Source organism: Haliotis cracherodii, unplaced genomic scaffold (assembly GCF_022045235.1).
Source record: "Haliotis cracherodii isolate W230 unplaced genomic scaffold, xgHalCrac1.p SCAF_2, whole genome shotgun sequence".
In the NCBI taxonomy this organism is placed as follows: Eukaryota; Metazoa; Mollusca; class Gastropoda; order Lepetellida; family Haliotidae; genus Haliotis; species Haliotis cracherodii.
This window is the reverse complement of record NW_027266275.1, coordinates 5,439,117-5,456,896: the sequence shown is the minus strand read 5'-3', so window position 1 is coordinate 5,456,896 and position 17,780 is coordinate 5,439,117. Positions and strand designations below refer to the sequence as shown.

At 39.2% G+C, this 17,780-nt stretch overlaps 1 protein-coding gene across 1 annotated transcript in view; it reads right to left on the bottom strand.

Moving 5' to 3' along the window:
• The window catches only part of LOC139468669 (voltage-dependent calcium channel gamma-7 subunit-like), a 42,360-nt gene that overhangs the window by 2,648 nt on the left and 21,932 nt on the right, over nt 1–17,780 (bottom strand). Inside the window, exon 4 of the mRNA XM_071250795.1 lies at nt 10,160–10,294. Within this exon, the coding sequence (XP_071106896.1) occupies nt 10,160–10,294 (135 nt within the window). The remainder of the gene's footprint in view (nt 1–10,159; nt 10,295–17,780) is intronic.

The following is a 17,780-nucleotide window of genomic DNA, read 5'->3' as shown; positions in this document are numbered from 1 at the left end:
TCCTACATTATATGTATACGACAGAAGGTTGTGGATTGCAAACATCATAAAATCCTGAATGACACTTTACCTGCAAAAACAATTATCATTAATATCGAGATGCTCTTTATATAGTCCAAATAATGGTAGACAGTTTCAGGAACTATGTATCACGTTATCATATTGCAAGCCATCATCGAGGTCATATGATCAATTGTTATAATATCGTGTGAGAAACGGTCGAGACCTAGCCAATTTGCCTAAACTAATATCGCCCCCCTAAGATAGACGGGAGACTAATATGACAGGCGGAATCTACTAATTTAGCGGTTGGAATCAAGTTGATAGATGGGATGCAAACTGTTGATCATGGTTATGACAGTGAGCAAGAGATATAGTCGCTTAGGTTCTTGCAAGAATTCGGTTGATGCATGCATCTATTTGGGAGATGGAAAACCCCATGCATACCGCTATGTCAGTGCGTTTCACGTTTGTAACGATGTAAGACTATTTGTTCGTGTAATTCCATAATTAGTTGTGTAGCAGCAAGTGTGTTAATCTCAACACGAGTGAGTGAGTCAGTCAGTTTTGTTATTCGCCGAAACACTATTTTACGTATAACACGACAGTCTATATATGATCGATTCTGGACATGGCAAACCAGTACTGGACAGCGTAAGATACAGGACACGTCTTGCGAAAGAGAGTATACATCCATGTGCATGTAGATGTACGTGTGTGTGTTTGTGTGGCTGCTTGTACTAGTCCGGACTGATGCCGATTTATAATGCTAGCACACTGAGATACCATGCCGCAGTTTAACATGAATACCCCATTCAGACACAATACACTGACTCCGAACCGACCAGTCCTTGTTTTAGCCCCTTAATGCCGAGCGCCAGACAGGGTAACAACAAGTACCATATTTTAACGTCTTTTGGTATGACGCTCTCGAGGCGGACGCTCTACCTCTAGACCACGGAGGCGGTCTGCCCGTTAGTGTATCAACAAGGTGGACACAGTTACCAGCCGATCACCATCAGTTGGTGCTATCCACGAGTATGAAAAAAAGTGGCCAGTCCTGACCCGGAATCTGAACGGCGTCGTTATCTCGAAGCCCAGAGGTCCATCCAGTACATATAGTGTTATCTGTTGTTGCAGATAACCTGTGTAGGCATAACGGTTAGTAGTAGTAGTAGTAGTAGTAGTAGTAGTAGTAGTAGTAGTAGTATTGGTGATTGTAGTAGTGGTGGTGGTGGTAGGGAGTAGTAGTAGTAGTAGTAGTAGTAGTAGTAGTAGTAGTAGTAGTATTGGTGATTGTGGTAGTGGTGGTGGTGGTAGGAAGTAGTAGTAGTAGTTTCAATAAATAGACTACTCTTTCATTGCTTCCCCTGTCCAAGACGTATAGGTGGCATCTTGGACATTTATCACAATGAGATCAATGGCATATTCCCAAAGGATACGTTCAGGTTATTTGAAACAAAGATGAGACAGTGCTCAACTATGTTTTTTAGGCACATGTATGAAGCAGGCGTCCAAATGTTTCAGGAGATCCTTTTGAAACGCCACGGACAAGTGTATAATATTTTACGTCTGGGAAAAGGATCACATCCGTGTAAGGTTTCTTACCAAACAGTCGTTGCAACAGTAGAACGTGATCAGATAATTTTGCTTCCATCCTTTGTCTGGAATAATTGCAATCACTTAGTATAAGAATCCTGTGTGGAATTTTAACTGTCATTATCATTTCAACACAAAGCAGAATCGTTGGCTTTGTGCCTGATCGGAGTTGTATATTTTAATATTTTCCCTAAAGTCCACAAATGACAAACTATTACCGCTTTTGCTACTCTTTGTTGTTGTGTGCCGATGGGAATGTTTTCCCTCAAAGGGTTTTACGAACACGATCTTTGAAAGAAGCAAAACTTGCCTAGCAGCGGTCTTTTGTCATAGGGAGGAGAAATGTGGCGTTATAAATACGTCTGGGCATCATCTCCAACGCCACCGACACATTTTATTGACTAAATATTAAAGTTACGCAAAGACAAGGAGGTTTTGGTGTATTTCTCTTTGTTCTTTCTGTAAGTGCGGTGATACTGTTTCAGAAGTAACATGTCTCCTAGAAGTGTGAGACAACTGTGTCTCCTCCAGAGACGCATCTTAGAAGTGTGAGACAACCGTGTCTCCTCCAGTAGACGCATCTTAGAAGTGTGAGACAACCATGTCTCCTCCAGTAGACGCATCTTAGAAGTGTGAGACAACCGTGTCTCCTCCAGTAGACGCATCTTAGAAGTGTGAGACAACCGTGTCTCCTCCAGTAGACGCATCTTAGAAGTGTGAGACAACCATGTCTCCTCCAGTAGACGCATCTTAGAAGTGTGAGACAACCATGTCTCCTCCAGTAGACGCATCTTAGAAGTGTGAGACAACCATGTCTCCTCCAGTAGACGCATCTTAGAAGTGTGAGACAACCGTGTCTCCTCCAGTAGACGCATCTTAGAAGTGTGAGACAACCATGTCTCCTCCAGTAGACGCATCTTAGAAGTGTGAGACAACCGTGGGCAGAAATAGTATTATGGACTTATTGAAAGCTGTATGTTTAATGTTGTCGTAAAGTGCACAATGTTTTGAGAACGCAAATTGTATTTAATACTATCGATAGACAGTGAAATCCCTTTTAGTAACACACTACCGTTCTCGAAACTCTTCTCAGATTTAACAAACTTCAAGGTTAACCAATCATGTAGCAATGTCGTTTTAATTATGTATGGAAGTCCCCAGCAATATCAGATCAATGGTCTGGAATGCGGATTTCTGTATTAACGAGGTTCAGCATAAAGGAGGTTCGCTGTTTGAAGGGAATACCTGGTGTCATCACTGATTTTGAGTGATGTTTTCATATACAGTTCATCACTGTTTAGCCTTTTATGCACAATGAGATCTGTTTCGACAGATCATCAAGACATATTATTCGAGGTCATTATTCTCTGGCGTTGACGTTTGTTATTGATACGTTGATATTATTATCTGCTGTGGACTACGGTCAGAGCAAGCCATACTGATATTTCGTTTCAACTTTATTCACTGGGTGAAAACCGTCCCTCTATACAATAAATAATAACTCACTCAGGTATCGAGACAGCAATAGATCGACACTTCTTGGTATAAAGAGTTAAGACGTAAGTTTTATCCGTATTGAAGACGTAGAACCACCCCAAGAACGTAAATCATCGGCTACATGGAATATATACCCATGATATTTATAGATATTCATTTATTTATCAATTTACAAAAATATATGTTCTATTTTCTACCTCGTCTCTATATACACATTGGCCTTGACCGCCTGGAATTATATCAATTTCGCCGAAATGAAAGGCCTGTGTCTGAGTTTAAATAGCAAACATCTTAATGCTGCATACACGTGCTTGTATATTGCAAGAACGTAAAACGCCATTATAAGTTAATTTCATCCGCAGTAAGACATACAAGTCAACAGCGTAGATTAATTATTTCCCAGTTAAAAGTCCAACCTCAAAATGGAAACACAAAAGATGGCGAGATTTATTAGAAGGTGGCGCAGTCCAATTTACTAATCCCCTTTCACTTAATAGAGGTATTGATTGGGTTGGTGCCACATGAAATCGGTTTGACAGAAAGTACAGAAGCACTTCAAAATACCGCCTCCACGTTTGAAACACTCCGCAATGCTCATTGTCTTGGTAGGCCATCGTGACTGTACGTTGAAGTGATACTGAAATTGAAGGTGACACTGAAGGGTTTGACTAGGAGACGAAGGATGTGTGGAAAGAAAGGCTGTTGCGGAAGCTCCTTTGTGCCACAGTTAAAAAGTGTCGATTTTCCTCGCCATATTATAGCGTTCTCGCGCTAAACTACCTCGTTCCATCTCAGTACTATAGCGTGCGCTCGCTGAAACATATCACTATACCAGAAGTACCCTGACCATGTTATTGTTGTTGACCATATCCTCCCTATAGTTTTATATTCTCTCGCCATAACACATCATGCTGCCCTCGCTATAATGTCGCGTCTCCCCACAAGGTTATATACCATTCACTCCCTACAGGTTGTTATACCAAACAAGAGAAGAATATTCAGATCTTGTGATCTCCAACGGGAGAGATTTCATCACCTTTTCTCTGCTTTATCCTTAAATATTGACAATGCTCGTCTTGTCATAATGTACTGATAACATGACTTTCAAAAGGAAATTTTTTCAATGAGCTATCACAGGTGAGGTCAGGTGAAATGAGGATTAACGCCGTCGTGCGTGCGTGCGTGCGTGCGTGCGTGTGTCCGGACTAAACTGACGGCCAAAAGAAACGTTACCAACGATATTTCTAGGAAAAATATTATCAACACAATTTGAAGCAGCAATAACAATTGTATTGTAGAAAATAATCATTCAGAACAGTAAAATGCGAATTTACTAATTCAACAACAAAGTCCTTGGCCTCCAACAGGGACATTTCTTGACAAGGGGTCATTCGTCCAGTAACCGATCAACAACATTGGTTACAACTTTAAGGTGACGACGGCCCAGACCGGGATATGACCTCCATGACCTCCATCTTCGAATGCGGCGTCGAACTGAGTAGACAAGCGTCCTCACATCGACTGCAGGTATCCCTCACGGAGGGCAACCATCAACGCTTGTCTCGTAAAGGGAGGATGTTGACGTTTCCGAAGACGACGCCCAAGCTGGTCCCAGAGATGTTCTATGGGTGACAGATTGGTGATCGAGCTGGCCACGGCAGGACAGTCACGTTGTTGGCGTTGAGGTAATCTCTGGAAATACGGGCTTTATGGGGTGTGGCGTTATCTTGTTGGAACACCGTCCGTTTTTGACGCTGGATGAAAGGAAGAACCACTGGCCGTAAGATATTGTCAATGTAGCGTTGTGCTGTCAGACCATCACACCTCCGTCCCCGTAAGGTTCCACCTCCTGGACACAACAAGGAGCCTTAAGTTCACCACGTCGTCGATAAACTCGCGTCCGCCCATCAGGTTGGAAGAGTTGGAACCTGCTCTCGTCACTAAACAGCACTCGCCGCCATTCCCTTTGTTGCCATCGCTGAGTTTGCCTGCACCACGTCAATCTGGCACGTCGATGTTGACGAGTCAAGGTCATGCCCTTGAAAGGGCGATAAGCCCGGAGACCATAATGTCGTAGTCGTCTGGTCACTGTTTGTCTGCTGACCGGATGTCCTAAGCTGTTGGCAGCTGATGACGTCACAGTAGGAAATCTGTTCCTCAGATGAAGTACCCGTGAAAAGCGGTCATCCTGCGGGGTCGTGACCTTTGGTCTGCCACTCCGTGGTCTGTCTGCAGTTCTGCCAGTCTGTCGGAGACGTACGACCAGTCAGGTAATGGTCATCTTGGAGCAGCTCTCTGTGTTGCTCCCATCTGCAGCATACCTATGGCTCTCTCCCTCTCGACAGCGGTCAGTCTTGGCATCTTCGTTGGTGTTAATTATCGCAACCAATGATAGGGAACAGATCCGTGTGTAATTTATACCCGGAAATTTCACGATGATTTGGGAAAGAATGTTTTTAGAAAATTGCTGAAAAACGCTAATATCTCCCCAAATCCGCAAAGCACGTGCAAAGAACGACAGAGAACATGAAGACTGTATTCGTGAGATGTGTTCTTTTCTGTTTTTGAACAGGTTGGCATTTTTGTTTCAAAGTGGCAAATCAGTTAATGTTGGTAACGTTTTTTTTGGCCCTCAGTTTAGTTTAATAGTACTCCGCTGAGACACAATGCGCTGACCCGAGCTGACGTTGTAACGTCTATTAATATGACCCGTTCGGGGACCACCAACCATTCGCTCTCTGGGCAGACGCTCTGTCTATTAGGCCACGGAGATAGTCGAGTTATCATGAGGTGTGCATACCAATATACAAATATACTATAACCAAACACAATAGTATATAATATGTAGTTATGTCTTGCCATCAGTTTGTGAATACCTGTTTGGTTAGTTTATGTCTTGGTAAGGTGATTCTTTTTCAGAAGTTGTTTAATTATATCAAAATTATTGGGTTTCTATTTCATCAACAATTCAGACTGATCAGACTTTGTTTATATTATCGATTTCGTTCTCTTGACATTCAAACATATTGAGACGGTTCTCGAGTTGGACATGCATGTTTCATGATAATCTTCATTGCATTGTCTATGATAACAATAGAACATTGAAGGGTTATCTCCCAAAACGCTTGAAGTGTGCAAGGGGATAAGAAGAGCTGCTGGACTGCCTCTGCTTCCTCAAGCAGTTATTCAAGACACCTGGATCGAAGCCATGGATGACACCCCCAACGGTCCAAGAGCTGTTGAATTCAATGACTATGTGGTTGTCAACTGGGTTGACGACGGAGCACGATTCCTGCTCTAATTGTGGAACCATCACTCAACGGTCGGTCCGAGAACAAACAACAATCTGCAAGGAATCCAGAGCAGACTGAACCGTGGACTACCTCATCGACATCCCAGCATCTACAACTTCATTGAAGTCATCACGAAGGTAGAACATGCAGATCGGGCCAAGATTTAGCAGATCGACTTTGGTGCTGCCCCCAGGTGTAGAAAACGAGTCTACCGAGAGGTAGAGAATCACTTGTGCCGCTTAAAAGAACATTTGGCCCAGAATTAAAAACACCCATCCCATACTTGGATGCTGTTGGTCATCTTTTGAAACTTGGTTAGTAACTTATTGTTATTATCATTTGACTGATTACTTCTAAACTAATTTGATTATTGAGATTATCATCTGACTGATTAGTAAAATAAAGTGTATATAAATATGTTTGGGGTTATTCCATTAACATGACAAAGGTAACAGGCATGGGATTAGGTGTGTATTCAACTGTGAACTTTGTTGTTATAAACTGTAGGTGTTTTGGGTGGACACCCACTGAAGTGAGGGAAAATATATAATTAGTTTTGGATAAATAACCGCTCTGCTACTTTTTATTACAATAGAATAACAAAATATCTACATCAATAACAAAGTCGTTATCTCGTCAAACAATTCAGATGACATTAGGTCTGCACATTGTCATATCCTGTTCATAGTTGTTGTGTACATGCATATGTACGTATATATAAGTATATCATCCTGATGTGTTCAAACAGAGCAAATATACGTAAAATGATAGACGTCTTCTGCATTTGGTTGAGATGGCTGTAAGGACAAACAGGTTCATGTTTCGGAATAATTTATTGTTACAGATTCGATCATTAAGCCATACAGAGAACTTTCAAATGTCAGAGTTCTTCAAGGTGTCATTATGTAAGAAAAACGTGTACAACCACACATACATAGTTTAAGTGGTGGGTGTGACCCAAGGTTAAACTGGCTTATTGAAAAGACACCTGACCATAGTTGGTTGCATTTTCACTGGCAGTTTGCGATAAACAGTATTTATCATCAGGGAAGAGGATTTTTCATTTCGAACCTTAAACATAGACTAGGATCTGGCCAACTGGCAGTCCCAGTATGTTTAATTCAAGTCATTCAAAACCCAGTTTGTACGTCTGTAAATTAAAATTTGTTTCCATACGCCAATCTATCGGTTTCTTATTACTCGAATAATCAAAAGTATTGTCTCAGTTAGTATACATACATGGCATTATTTACAATGTCTATATCTCGCCTTGGCACCAGGCGATGCATCCAACTGGCCACATTACAGCCCTTGCAACTTCTTTGAAGACTTTCAATACCCAATTCTAAGTTATCTTTTGTAGATTTAATGGACATCGTTTATGATCAACCTAGGACACAGACATGTAGCCCCTGGTTCACTCGTAGCACTGTCTACAATGACTAAGCATAAAAATGAAGTAGTAACAGGATCGTTAGCCTTAGTTAGTATAGCAGCGATAGGCCTACAGTCGATGTTGAGGAGAACAATTGTTTGCCTTTGCATGTGATTGTGGTCACGCTACTGGCGGGGATACAATCACCTTTTAGTTAACACCTGGTATCATCACTATTTGATAGTGATTCATAAACACATGCTCATCATATAGTCAGAATCATGCAATGGACTCTGTCATCGGTGGGGCAGGATACTCTTACCTTTACGCGAACACCTGATGCCATCAGTACTTGAAACTTGAATTATTATGATTGTGGAAAGAGTTTTGTCAATATTATTTATGGTTAAAGTTACTGATTACTGGATATCTAGAAATCTAAACCAGGCTGATACATTGTATTTAAGTATAAAATTACTTATTTCGGTTGACAGAGGTGTACTTTCTTCATATTACTCTGGAAAGTTAGGCCCGTTTTTCATCACTCCGATTTATCATCATTGCTTCACCTCCTTAATAATTGTGGAAATTAAATTTATTGTATTATAGTCTGTGTATTTAAATGTATAATTAATGGTACTTGACTACTTGAAAATATTTATTGATATCAAATATATGATTGTTTTGCCCTACTTTGTCAATTGTATTAATACTGATGTCATGTCGTATAACCTCATAGATTGTCTTTGCATCACAGAACTAAAGTTCGACGTCACACGTAAATTGTCTATGCATCACAGAGCTAAAGTTCGACATCGATTGTAGATTGTTTATGTATCACAGTCAAACACTGCACTGTGGTTTATGCCTACCCAAAATTATCATATATTATTGCCCATCTAAGGAATTTCATGATGAAAGCAAAATGCATTCGAGACATAAACATTTTATCTCATATGAATTGAATCTATGCGCATGATGCCAGAGAGGGGCTACTTTTATACCATTAATTAAGTCTAAACCGGTCATCTGTCTCGGCGTAAAACCCGGGGATCACTACGAACAATTCACATTGAGACTCCGACCTATGTCACGGAGGGCGGATTGTTTGTCCTTAAGCTAATACACTCTAGAATGAGATGGGATTTCAAGTCTCAGCTTGGATTACCGTTCATTTCCGAATTGTGTCCAGATCCATATTGCGTGTCTTAGTCACCTTACTCTGGAGGTCATATGCAGACTGTTTTGCTGACAAACATTGGTTTTTTTCTAAAATACAATAGCACCTACCTCCATCCCACGTTAATGATGTACCAATATGAATGTGGACTAAAAAAAGATACAAAAAACTCCTTTGTTCATGGACTTTGCACGAAAATGGATGCTGCTATAGAAATGAAGCAGTAATAAGTACTCGGTAGATTAAGCGTGTGACATGTGCAAGCAGTGTGTTTGTATATCTCTTTTAATGATTAATATCTGAATATAAATTTACATAAGATTGAAAATAAACTTATATGTCTGTAACTGAAAAAAGTTTAGCATGGTATTTGGCGTTTATAAAATGACAGTCGTGCCCTGCCCTACTGGAAGCAGCTGTGTTTGCAGGTTTAAACATAATTCTTGGAACAAATCATGGATATTTCATAATTAGCGGTCACCTACATACGAAGAGTTGGCATCCAAAGCTCCCAGCTCCCTGTGTGAGTTTGTACACAGGCATTGGATTATTCCTGATTTGAAGAATATATTTCATATAACCTTTCAGTATTCTTTTAGGCGTAAGCTGTAGAGAGTTCCAAACTCAGATACTTGAAGATAAGAATGCTACATTTGCAAGCACCAATTTAAAACTCGCCTATTTTTATCTCAGGGACACGCATCATGATGGTGTCTGATTGAAACATAGGTAATCAGTTCTGTTCCATTTTTCGGATGACAACGGTACAAATGTGAATATATGCACGGAAATATAAGATAAGGATTTTTTTCATGTTATCTACCGCTGATTTAGCTGGTTCAGATTTGATGACTGACATGCAGTTGTGATAAAGTCGTCGTGCTGCTGATGGAGACGTACAACGGGATTCATAATGATTTTTTTGATTGGTTTGTTGTTTTACGCCGCACTCAGTAATATTCCAGCTATATGACGGCGGTCTGTAAATAATCCAGTCTGGACCAGACAATCCAGTGGTTAATATCAAGAGCATCGATCCACGCGATTGGGATCGATGACATGCATCAACCAATTCAGCGAGTCTGACCACCCGATCCCGTTAGTCGCATTTTACGACAAGCATAGTTGCCTTTTCGGCAAGCATGGGTTGCTGAAGACCTATTCTACCCGCATCTTCACGGGTCGATTCATAATGAAGCAATGACAACATCTTACCTGACATTATATAAAGCACACCAGCTACTAATGTTTTTGAGTTCCTCCTGATTGTCCCCGTGACGTGGAATATGATGGCAGTGAATCCTAAGATCAACGCCACGACGGGGCAGGGTGTAGATATGCGATAGGCACCTGAAAATGGGATTGATATTAGCATTGGTTATATAAGCATTACAAGAAGACAGGTGGTGTTTAGTTACAATATTCTTTCATACGATTAGAGTGAGTGAGTGAGTTGGGTTTAACGCCGCTTTTAACAGTATTCTTCATACGATTAGAATATGTGATAATTGGATCAATACCCACAAAACAAACTGTGTAGGTTTTCTTAATTATATTTATTCTACACTATCATAGTAACTAACTCTTAAATGGTTCAATTCCCGTTTGCGTCATATCAAAGGACGTTTAAAGTTGTTGTTTCCTTGCCTCGATCTCGGCATCAAGGACCGGCGAGCTCGGAACAATATGCTGTGTATCATTAAGGTATCCATCCATACATCCATACATCCATACTCACTCACTCACTCACTCACTCACTCACTCACTCACTCACACACATGCAAGTCACCATAAAAGAGCAATAACGTTCAATGGCATCAACAGATGGTTAAACTTAGTTACATTTATTACACAATCGTGTCGGCGTGAGGTTACACAACGTTCAAACCAACATGCAATATTCTGTTCCAAAATCACATGCAGTTTGGATAAAAGCAATATTGAGTTATGAGTTTGAAACTGTGCTGACACGGAGCATTTTATCAAGCAAAGATATATTGCCTCCACGGACACCGAATGCTGCTAATTGTCACTTAAAGATAGTGTGTGTATTGGTTTGCTTTATCAGCGGAATCAACTTGCTCCTTTGAATGACAAATTGATTCCATTTGCAGTATTGTTTTCTTTAAAGTCGTTTATATAAACATCAACATTTTGACAACCCCCCTGCAGTGTTGTATTTTACGACCACGGGTCGTTTATTTATGATAAACTGTAAAACCTGTAAAAAATATTTACTCGTATTTTAATAATATTGACTCACTCAATAGAATCCGACCTCGGATGTTATTCAAAGGTGGGTATTTCTCACATATTCTCACAATCCTCAAGTCGATTACCTGTACCTTTTCTCCCAATACCGATTGTCATATCCCTCCCACTTTGGGATGCGATCGTTCGGCCATCGCGTTTATATGCGTTGTCCAGCTTCATCTAATGGGAACAACTCACTGGACACTCCCCTCTCAAAAATAACATCGATGATCCAATATACGACGTCATATATTTGAATCTTGATTCGAATCAATGTTTTATCGTGAAATAGACCTCATTTCGTTCTTCATTATTGTTTGCGATTTATCGTGTAGCTATCTTATATTTGTACTTCTTGCAACGGATCATATAGGCATGTGTCGCCCTCGCGTTTACCTCGTTAAAGTTTGGGTCCTGATGTACTGGTCCTTGTTCAAAGGATGAGCTCAAGAACACTTGAATCCAAACGTCACTCCGATGGTTTATGTCTCAATAAACAAAGATTTCGCTGACTCTAAGAATTTTTTTTTTTTTCAAATGGACGCACGTACACAAACAGATGTGTTAACAATTTCAAATTTCCAAGTCAGTGTTTATTTCTAAGAACAAAACACAAAGAATATATTGTTTACGAGAAAAATTATATTCTTTTTCACTTGCATACATGAGTATAAAATATATACGTTGTTTGTCTATTAGACTCAAGTCTCCGCTGAAACAAGATATATGGATACGGCTGTTTCTCAGATCGGTCGTCTTGATTCAGTTCATATGAAATAGATTAAGAGAACATTTATGGATATCAACTTCTTTTTAAGAGGAACAGAACGTTTCGGAGTAGATGCTTACGCCTTCATCAGGTGAATCAATGCTAGGATGCAGACAGCATATATATGTACTTGTAAAGAACAACAAAAGTAATAAGATAACAATGGTGGAAACTTAACAAGGAAACCAACAGTTAATTAGAGCTGATTGTGGATTAGCAAAGGACAAAATGTAACCAGGTCTTAAATTAGCACTGATTTGCAACAAGCAATGGGCAAATGGAAGGCAGGAGTTAAGTAGCACTGATTGGTAATTAGCAATGGACAAATAGAATCCCTGCTTCCATGTGTCCTTCAATCAATCTAACGGGCTTCCATTTGTCCATTGCTAGTTACAAGCCAGTGCTGATTAACCCCTGTCCATTTGTTCATTGTTTTTTTATCAAATTAAAACTTCTGACTTCTAGGTTTATAGGTCGTTGCTAGCAAACATAGTTTTGGCAAAGATAGCAGAGCATCTCGTTAACAGTCGAGCTACAAGAATGTGATGTGGTTATGGACATGGTTTTTGTCGCTTTCATTTACGGGGATAGATATTTTGAGGGTACTTAAACAGTGATGTACAAAAGTTAATTTCCAAATACAACGGAAAAACATGTTGTTAAATATGGTGCATTACTACAAGTAATATCATAATTCTTCGTAATTTTTAAACTACATCATGACAAAAAGACATTTCAGAATGACTCGCAATAAAGCAACATCATTAGCGATAATTCCAAAAATATAATTTTGGCATAATTGTCGAATGCATTCCTTGTCTCTTACGATACAATGAAATACCTCCAATAATTACACAGATCTGTGCTCATACCGCCGCAATTCGCGTAAATAGTTCTCACATATTTTAATAACAATTTTGATAACAGTTTTAAGATTGCTCGAAACTAAGAGAGACAGTTTGATATATTTCCCAGATCTCGTCTCCACTCATGTTGCTAGTTCTCAGTTACTTAAATATCTGTCTTTCTTATTAATCTATTTGTATTGATCGTCTGGTGAAATATATATGTTATAATAGCATGATACAAGTTTCATGTACACAATATCATTGTCAATATATTAGTATTTGTAACGTTTGAAAAATAATCATGAAACTTATAGCTTAATAAAACAAATTAAGGTATACATTTGATACATGTCTGTGTTATTAATAAATGATAGCTATACGTTATCTCATTAGTAGCTTTGATATAACCCAAATGTTTACAAATGCAGTTAGAATTATTTCCATTTCCGGTTTAACGTCATCGCACTGAGAATAGACATTGGTTCCGCAAAGCGACTTTCGTGATAAGTAATGGATATTTAGTCTCAGAGATCAAACACATCATTGCCAAATTTCGGTCCCTTGGGCTTACAGATGCACCAGAGTGAATTTATAGCATTTCAGTCTGAAGCAAGATGAGAGACATGTACACCTCATGCTCAGACCAGTTGGACTAAGAGAATGTCATCCAAATGGAGCGTTAATGCATCATCGCCAACAAATATACCACGTTGAGTAAACACAAATCGATTATATGTCATATCGTAATAAAATCAATAGATTAACGGCTGCATTCCACAGCGGGGAAAATACTACCAAGCTATCGTCTAGACAGGAAGAAAGAATCATATAGTGATTCATATCAAATGTCTTTCTCCACGCATTGCTGCTGGTGTCCACACAAATATTCTGTGAAATATGATCATTTTTTAGGGTTCCATCAACTCTGGGAGTTATGGAAGAGAAAAACTACCGATTATGCAGCCTACCTATGATAAATAACAACTATTATGAAATGTCACGACCTATATGTACGTATATTGGCGGATGTGCTTCATCGTTTTCGACTGTATTTGAATTATTATGTAAATGTTTCAAGCAATTTAATTGTCAAAACTTGACGGTTTTTTATATGTGAATCCGTATCGCCAAAGAACATCAGAACAAAGCGGTGTTAAACCAAACTAACACTCACGCATCTACTTTTATTTTATTTCACCTACAAGTTTGCCACAATTTACTAATCTAAGTTGGAATAGTGTTAGTTTAGAAAGTTTAGGTTTGCGTCGCTATGTACGTTACAAATTTTCAGTTGTATCACGACGTGTAATGTTAATGTGGAAGGGAACAAGACATAACGCAAATCATGATCCTAAATTCAAAACCCTCAACGCCAGAGAATAATCAGTCTCGAATATCTACCGAAAAATATTCCTTCGGGCGTTGAAGGCAAACAAGTGATGGACATTGTATGAATGGATCAATGAAAATAAGTGATGACACCAGTTGTTCGTGAAAAGGGTAAGCATGACCTGCTATACCGGAAGTATTTAAACCAATTAGGAGAGGACAAGATTAATTTCATCTTATCTATCTAAAGTAAACACATACACTGGACAAGAAGCATGGTTGCATGGGGGCATCTCAGTGTATCATATGCATATTCATCCACTTAACTTAAAGATTAAATATAGCGACAAAACCCTTTCCATATCCAATATAAATCTCTGCCTAAAGCACAGTAGGTGGTACGGTTCCGACTGTATCATTAGCATGTGTTTATGTATCACTATTAAATATAGTAATGATACCAGGTCACCCGTAAATAGACATATCCACCAAAATCGTAGAAAATAAAGTCCAGTGAATTAAAAGGGGCATTTTCCAACAAAATGTCACAGAAACAAAATTCAGCCCTGATAAGACACACGAGTATGTAACTATAGGGTTGCATTAATTTACTAAAACTGCGGTACTGCAGTGACTGAAATAGTTCGCTCGTACTGCAACTAACTAACCCGGGCTGAATACTATGATGTGTTCAAGGCATTGGCTATACAGTATTGGTATGATTTCAAATATATTACTACGCTAGTGGTTCTGTAGTGACGGGAGTCTTGGGGTGTATTAAAAAAAAGACGTCAGTTTGGACAGCAAATTGTTGTGTAGGAGTGTATCCGCGATGGAACACGTATGCCATTAGACCGCAGAAAGCCGAAGGAACCAGTGAAGACTTCACTCCAGTGTTATTAGTTTATGTCCCCGTTTGCCGCAAGCCATGTTATGCCAAGTTCAACACTACCAAAGCGTCACCAACTCACTCTGAGTAATAGGCCCTAGATTCGACGAGTAACCTGGGGACGTGTGTGAGGAAAAATCCATTTTCAGAAATGTGATGTTGTTTGGTTAGATGAACAATTCTAGCAAGTCAGTCGGATCGGTAACCAACTTTTCTCAAATTTCGCCAGGGCAATGCTTCTGCATGACTTTCCGCTCTCTGAGAAATCACTCGGACGCCAACAGTTAACAACAAGGTAAACTTGTTAGAACGCTATAAATACATTTAGGCGTTCGGTGTACAAGGCTTGCTCGTATGGTACTGAAACATCGACATAATATGCAGGTACTTGCGGTCGTAGCAATGAACAGTTGTCCACTGATAAAAATCATGCATTGACGATATTTTAGTATTCTTTCATGTACCTATGTCTGTCTCCGGGAGTAACAGGTACATGTATACACTATTCGGTTCTTGCTTTATGCTTCTACAAGTAATGTGATTCATTTTTCGATATATACAGTTTCCTATGATGCGAACTTGGTGCATGAGAAACCAGAATTCAAGAGGTTTTATTTTGTTTAAAATGAAAAGATTCGGTGTGATAAGGCACTTTTTGTGCCATAGGATCTGATCTTCCTAAACAGTCTTTATGGGTGTTATAAGATGTTCATATGAATGACAGTTTGACTTTGTGTATTTAATCTCATGCATGTTGTGAACTTGTACCAACCCTAAATGTCTCAGTAAGGCTTTAATATGTGTAAAAGATTGATTTTAACGTTGTTTCTTCAATTTGAACATCACATGAAGTAAAAGCAGTACAAACATATGGTAAACAATTCCTCATGGGTCACAGACCTGCTCATTGTTAGATTCCATTTTAACTTTAAGGAAATTGCCCTCTTTTCTCCTTTTATCCATTCTTATGTAGTATTTAATGTCAGAAGTCCAAACGTTGCAAGCATATGAAAGGAAACGGACTAGCTGTCAGCATTTCATCATGCCTCATATTTCTCATTTCAATATTTGAAAGGATTCCGGAACTTTCAAATTGGACATTTCCAGTAGGCCAAAAAGGGATCTTATCCTACCTTCTTCCGGGGCTATAAACTTGGTAACCACATGATCATAATCTGTATATTGGTTTAGTGCTAAGTTGTTTAGTTTAAGTTTTTGTAGTTTCGAACTTTCTACGTTACGTCAGCCTCCTTTGTCTGTTTTAATGGCATACACTATTAGTTGAAAGCACAACCACTTTTGGGCCAAATGGGCTTTCGTAAGCCCGTAAGTGATTAGATACAACTTTTGTGATATTTTATATTCTCTGAAAGCAATTACTACTCAGAAAGTCAGTAAAATATTACAGGATTCGCTGCGAAATTTAAATTGATTTTTAATGAAGAAAGGGACCCAAAGATCAATTTAATGATTCACGATCGTAGTGTCTCCTCTATGTCTGATAGCAATGTGCGCTTCTCACGTTTATCATTGTCGAATATTCTCGTCAGTTCAGTTTTTAAACAAGAGTGGTTACTGGTGACTCTTGAAATAGTTTCCTGCCATCCAAGGAATCACAACAATCTACGTCTTAAAGCCGAGAGCATTAACTAAACTTAAGCGTTATTCCTGGGTTATATGACCTAGCATTCTATCCTGCGCTGATGAATGCATAGTGATCAATCTTGCAACAAAACAAATGCTGCATCATCAAATGTGATTACAAGATATAAACTTAAATGTACAACTATCTCTTATTTAAAACGTGTATCGTCCCTGCATTTAGATGATGAATATTTAGAAGTGAAAATAGCCAAGAAGCAAATATAAAACGTCAACGCCAGTCTCGGTTTTCCATCGAAACAGATTCCATTGGGCATAAAAGGCAAAATCCCGGTGAAAATTATTTAAATGGATCACTGAAAGTCCTGACATACCTCTCCAATACGTTTAACTAGTCATATCACAACCATGCCTTTGGAAATAAACTTCATTAATCCAACACAATGCAAATATGATATTTAAGGCATCGAGAATACTTTTATCCAGTTTTATATGATATCAAATCAGAAGACCACTGTCTTACCCCTCACCTCTCTCACCATGATGTACAAAGACGCTCTTGTCATGGATTAATGTCATTCAGTGATCATTCAAAAATAGAACAGTTATCATTGTGTAGACAGCATGCCAATGAACCATTGTGACTACATAACTCTTGTATATGAACCTTGTATACAATTAAACACTTGGAACACATGTATCAACATGTGTATCAGGTACTAATGGGTTTATAAGGAATTTTACGAATTCGGTATACACACTGTGTCTGTTTACATGATTATACATTCATGGGCACTAGAACAAAGGGGATACAGTCCTATCAGACATTCAGTAAATTGAGTTAAAGCCCCTGCACTTACGATGTATCCTTTCCACAAAAAACATCCAAGTGTTTTACGTTAGTCTAATAAGTGAGAATCCGACTGGACTTAACCTGCGGGAGGCCATAGTTAATCACATTAACTTAATTTTCATCGCACACCAGACTGGCTTGTTTGGTTTCCAGGCATCACTTTGTCACTCGCAGGGAACGTGAGAAACAGAGTAGAGAACGCAATCCCATCTATAAAAGTCCAGTTTCCACCCTTGCCGAACAGGGCTGAAATTCCTGGGCTCGATCGTAGCGCCACCAGTGGTTATTACGAG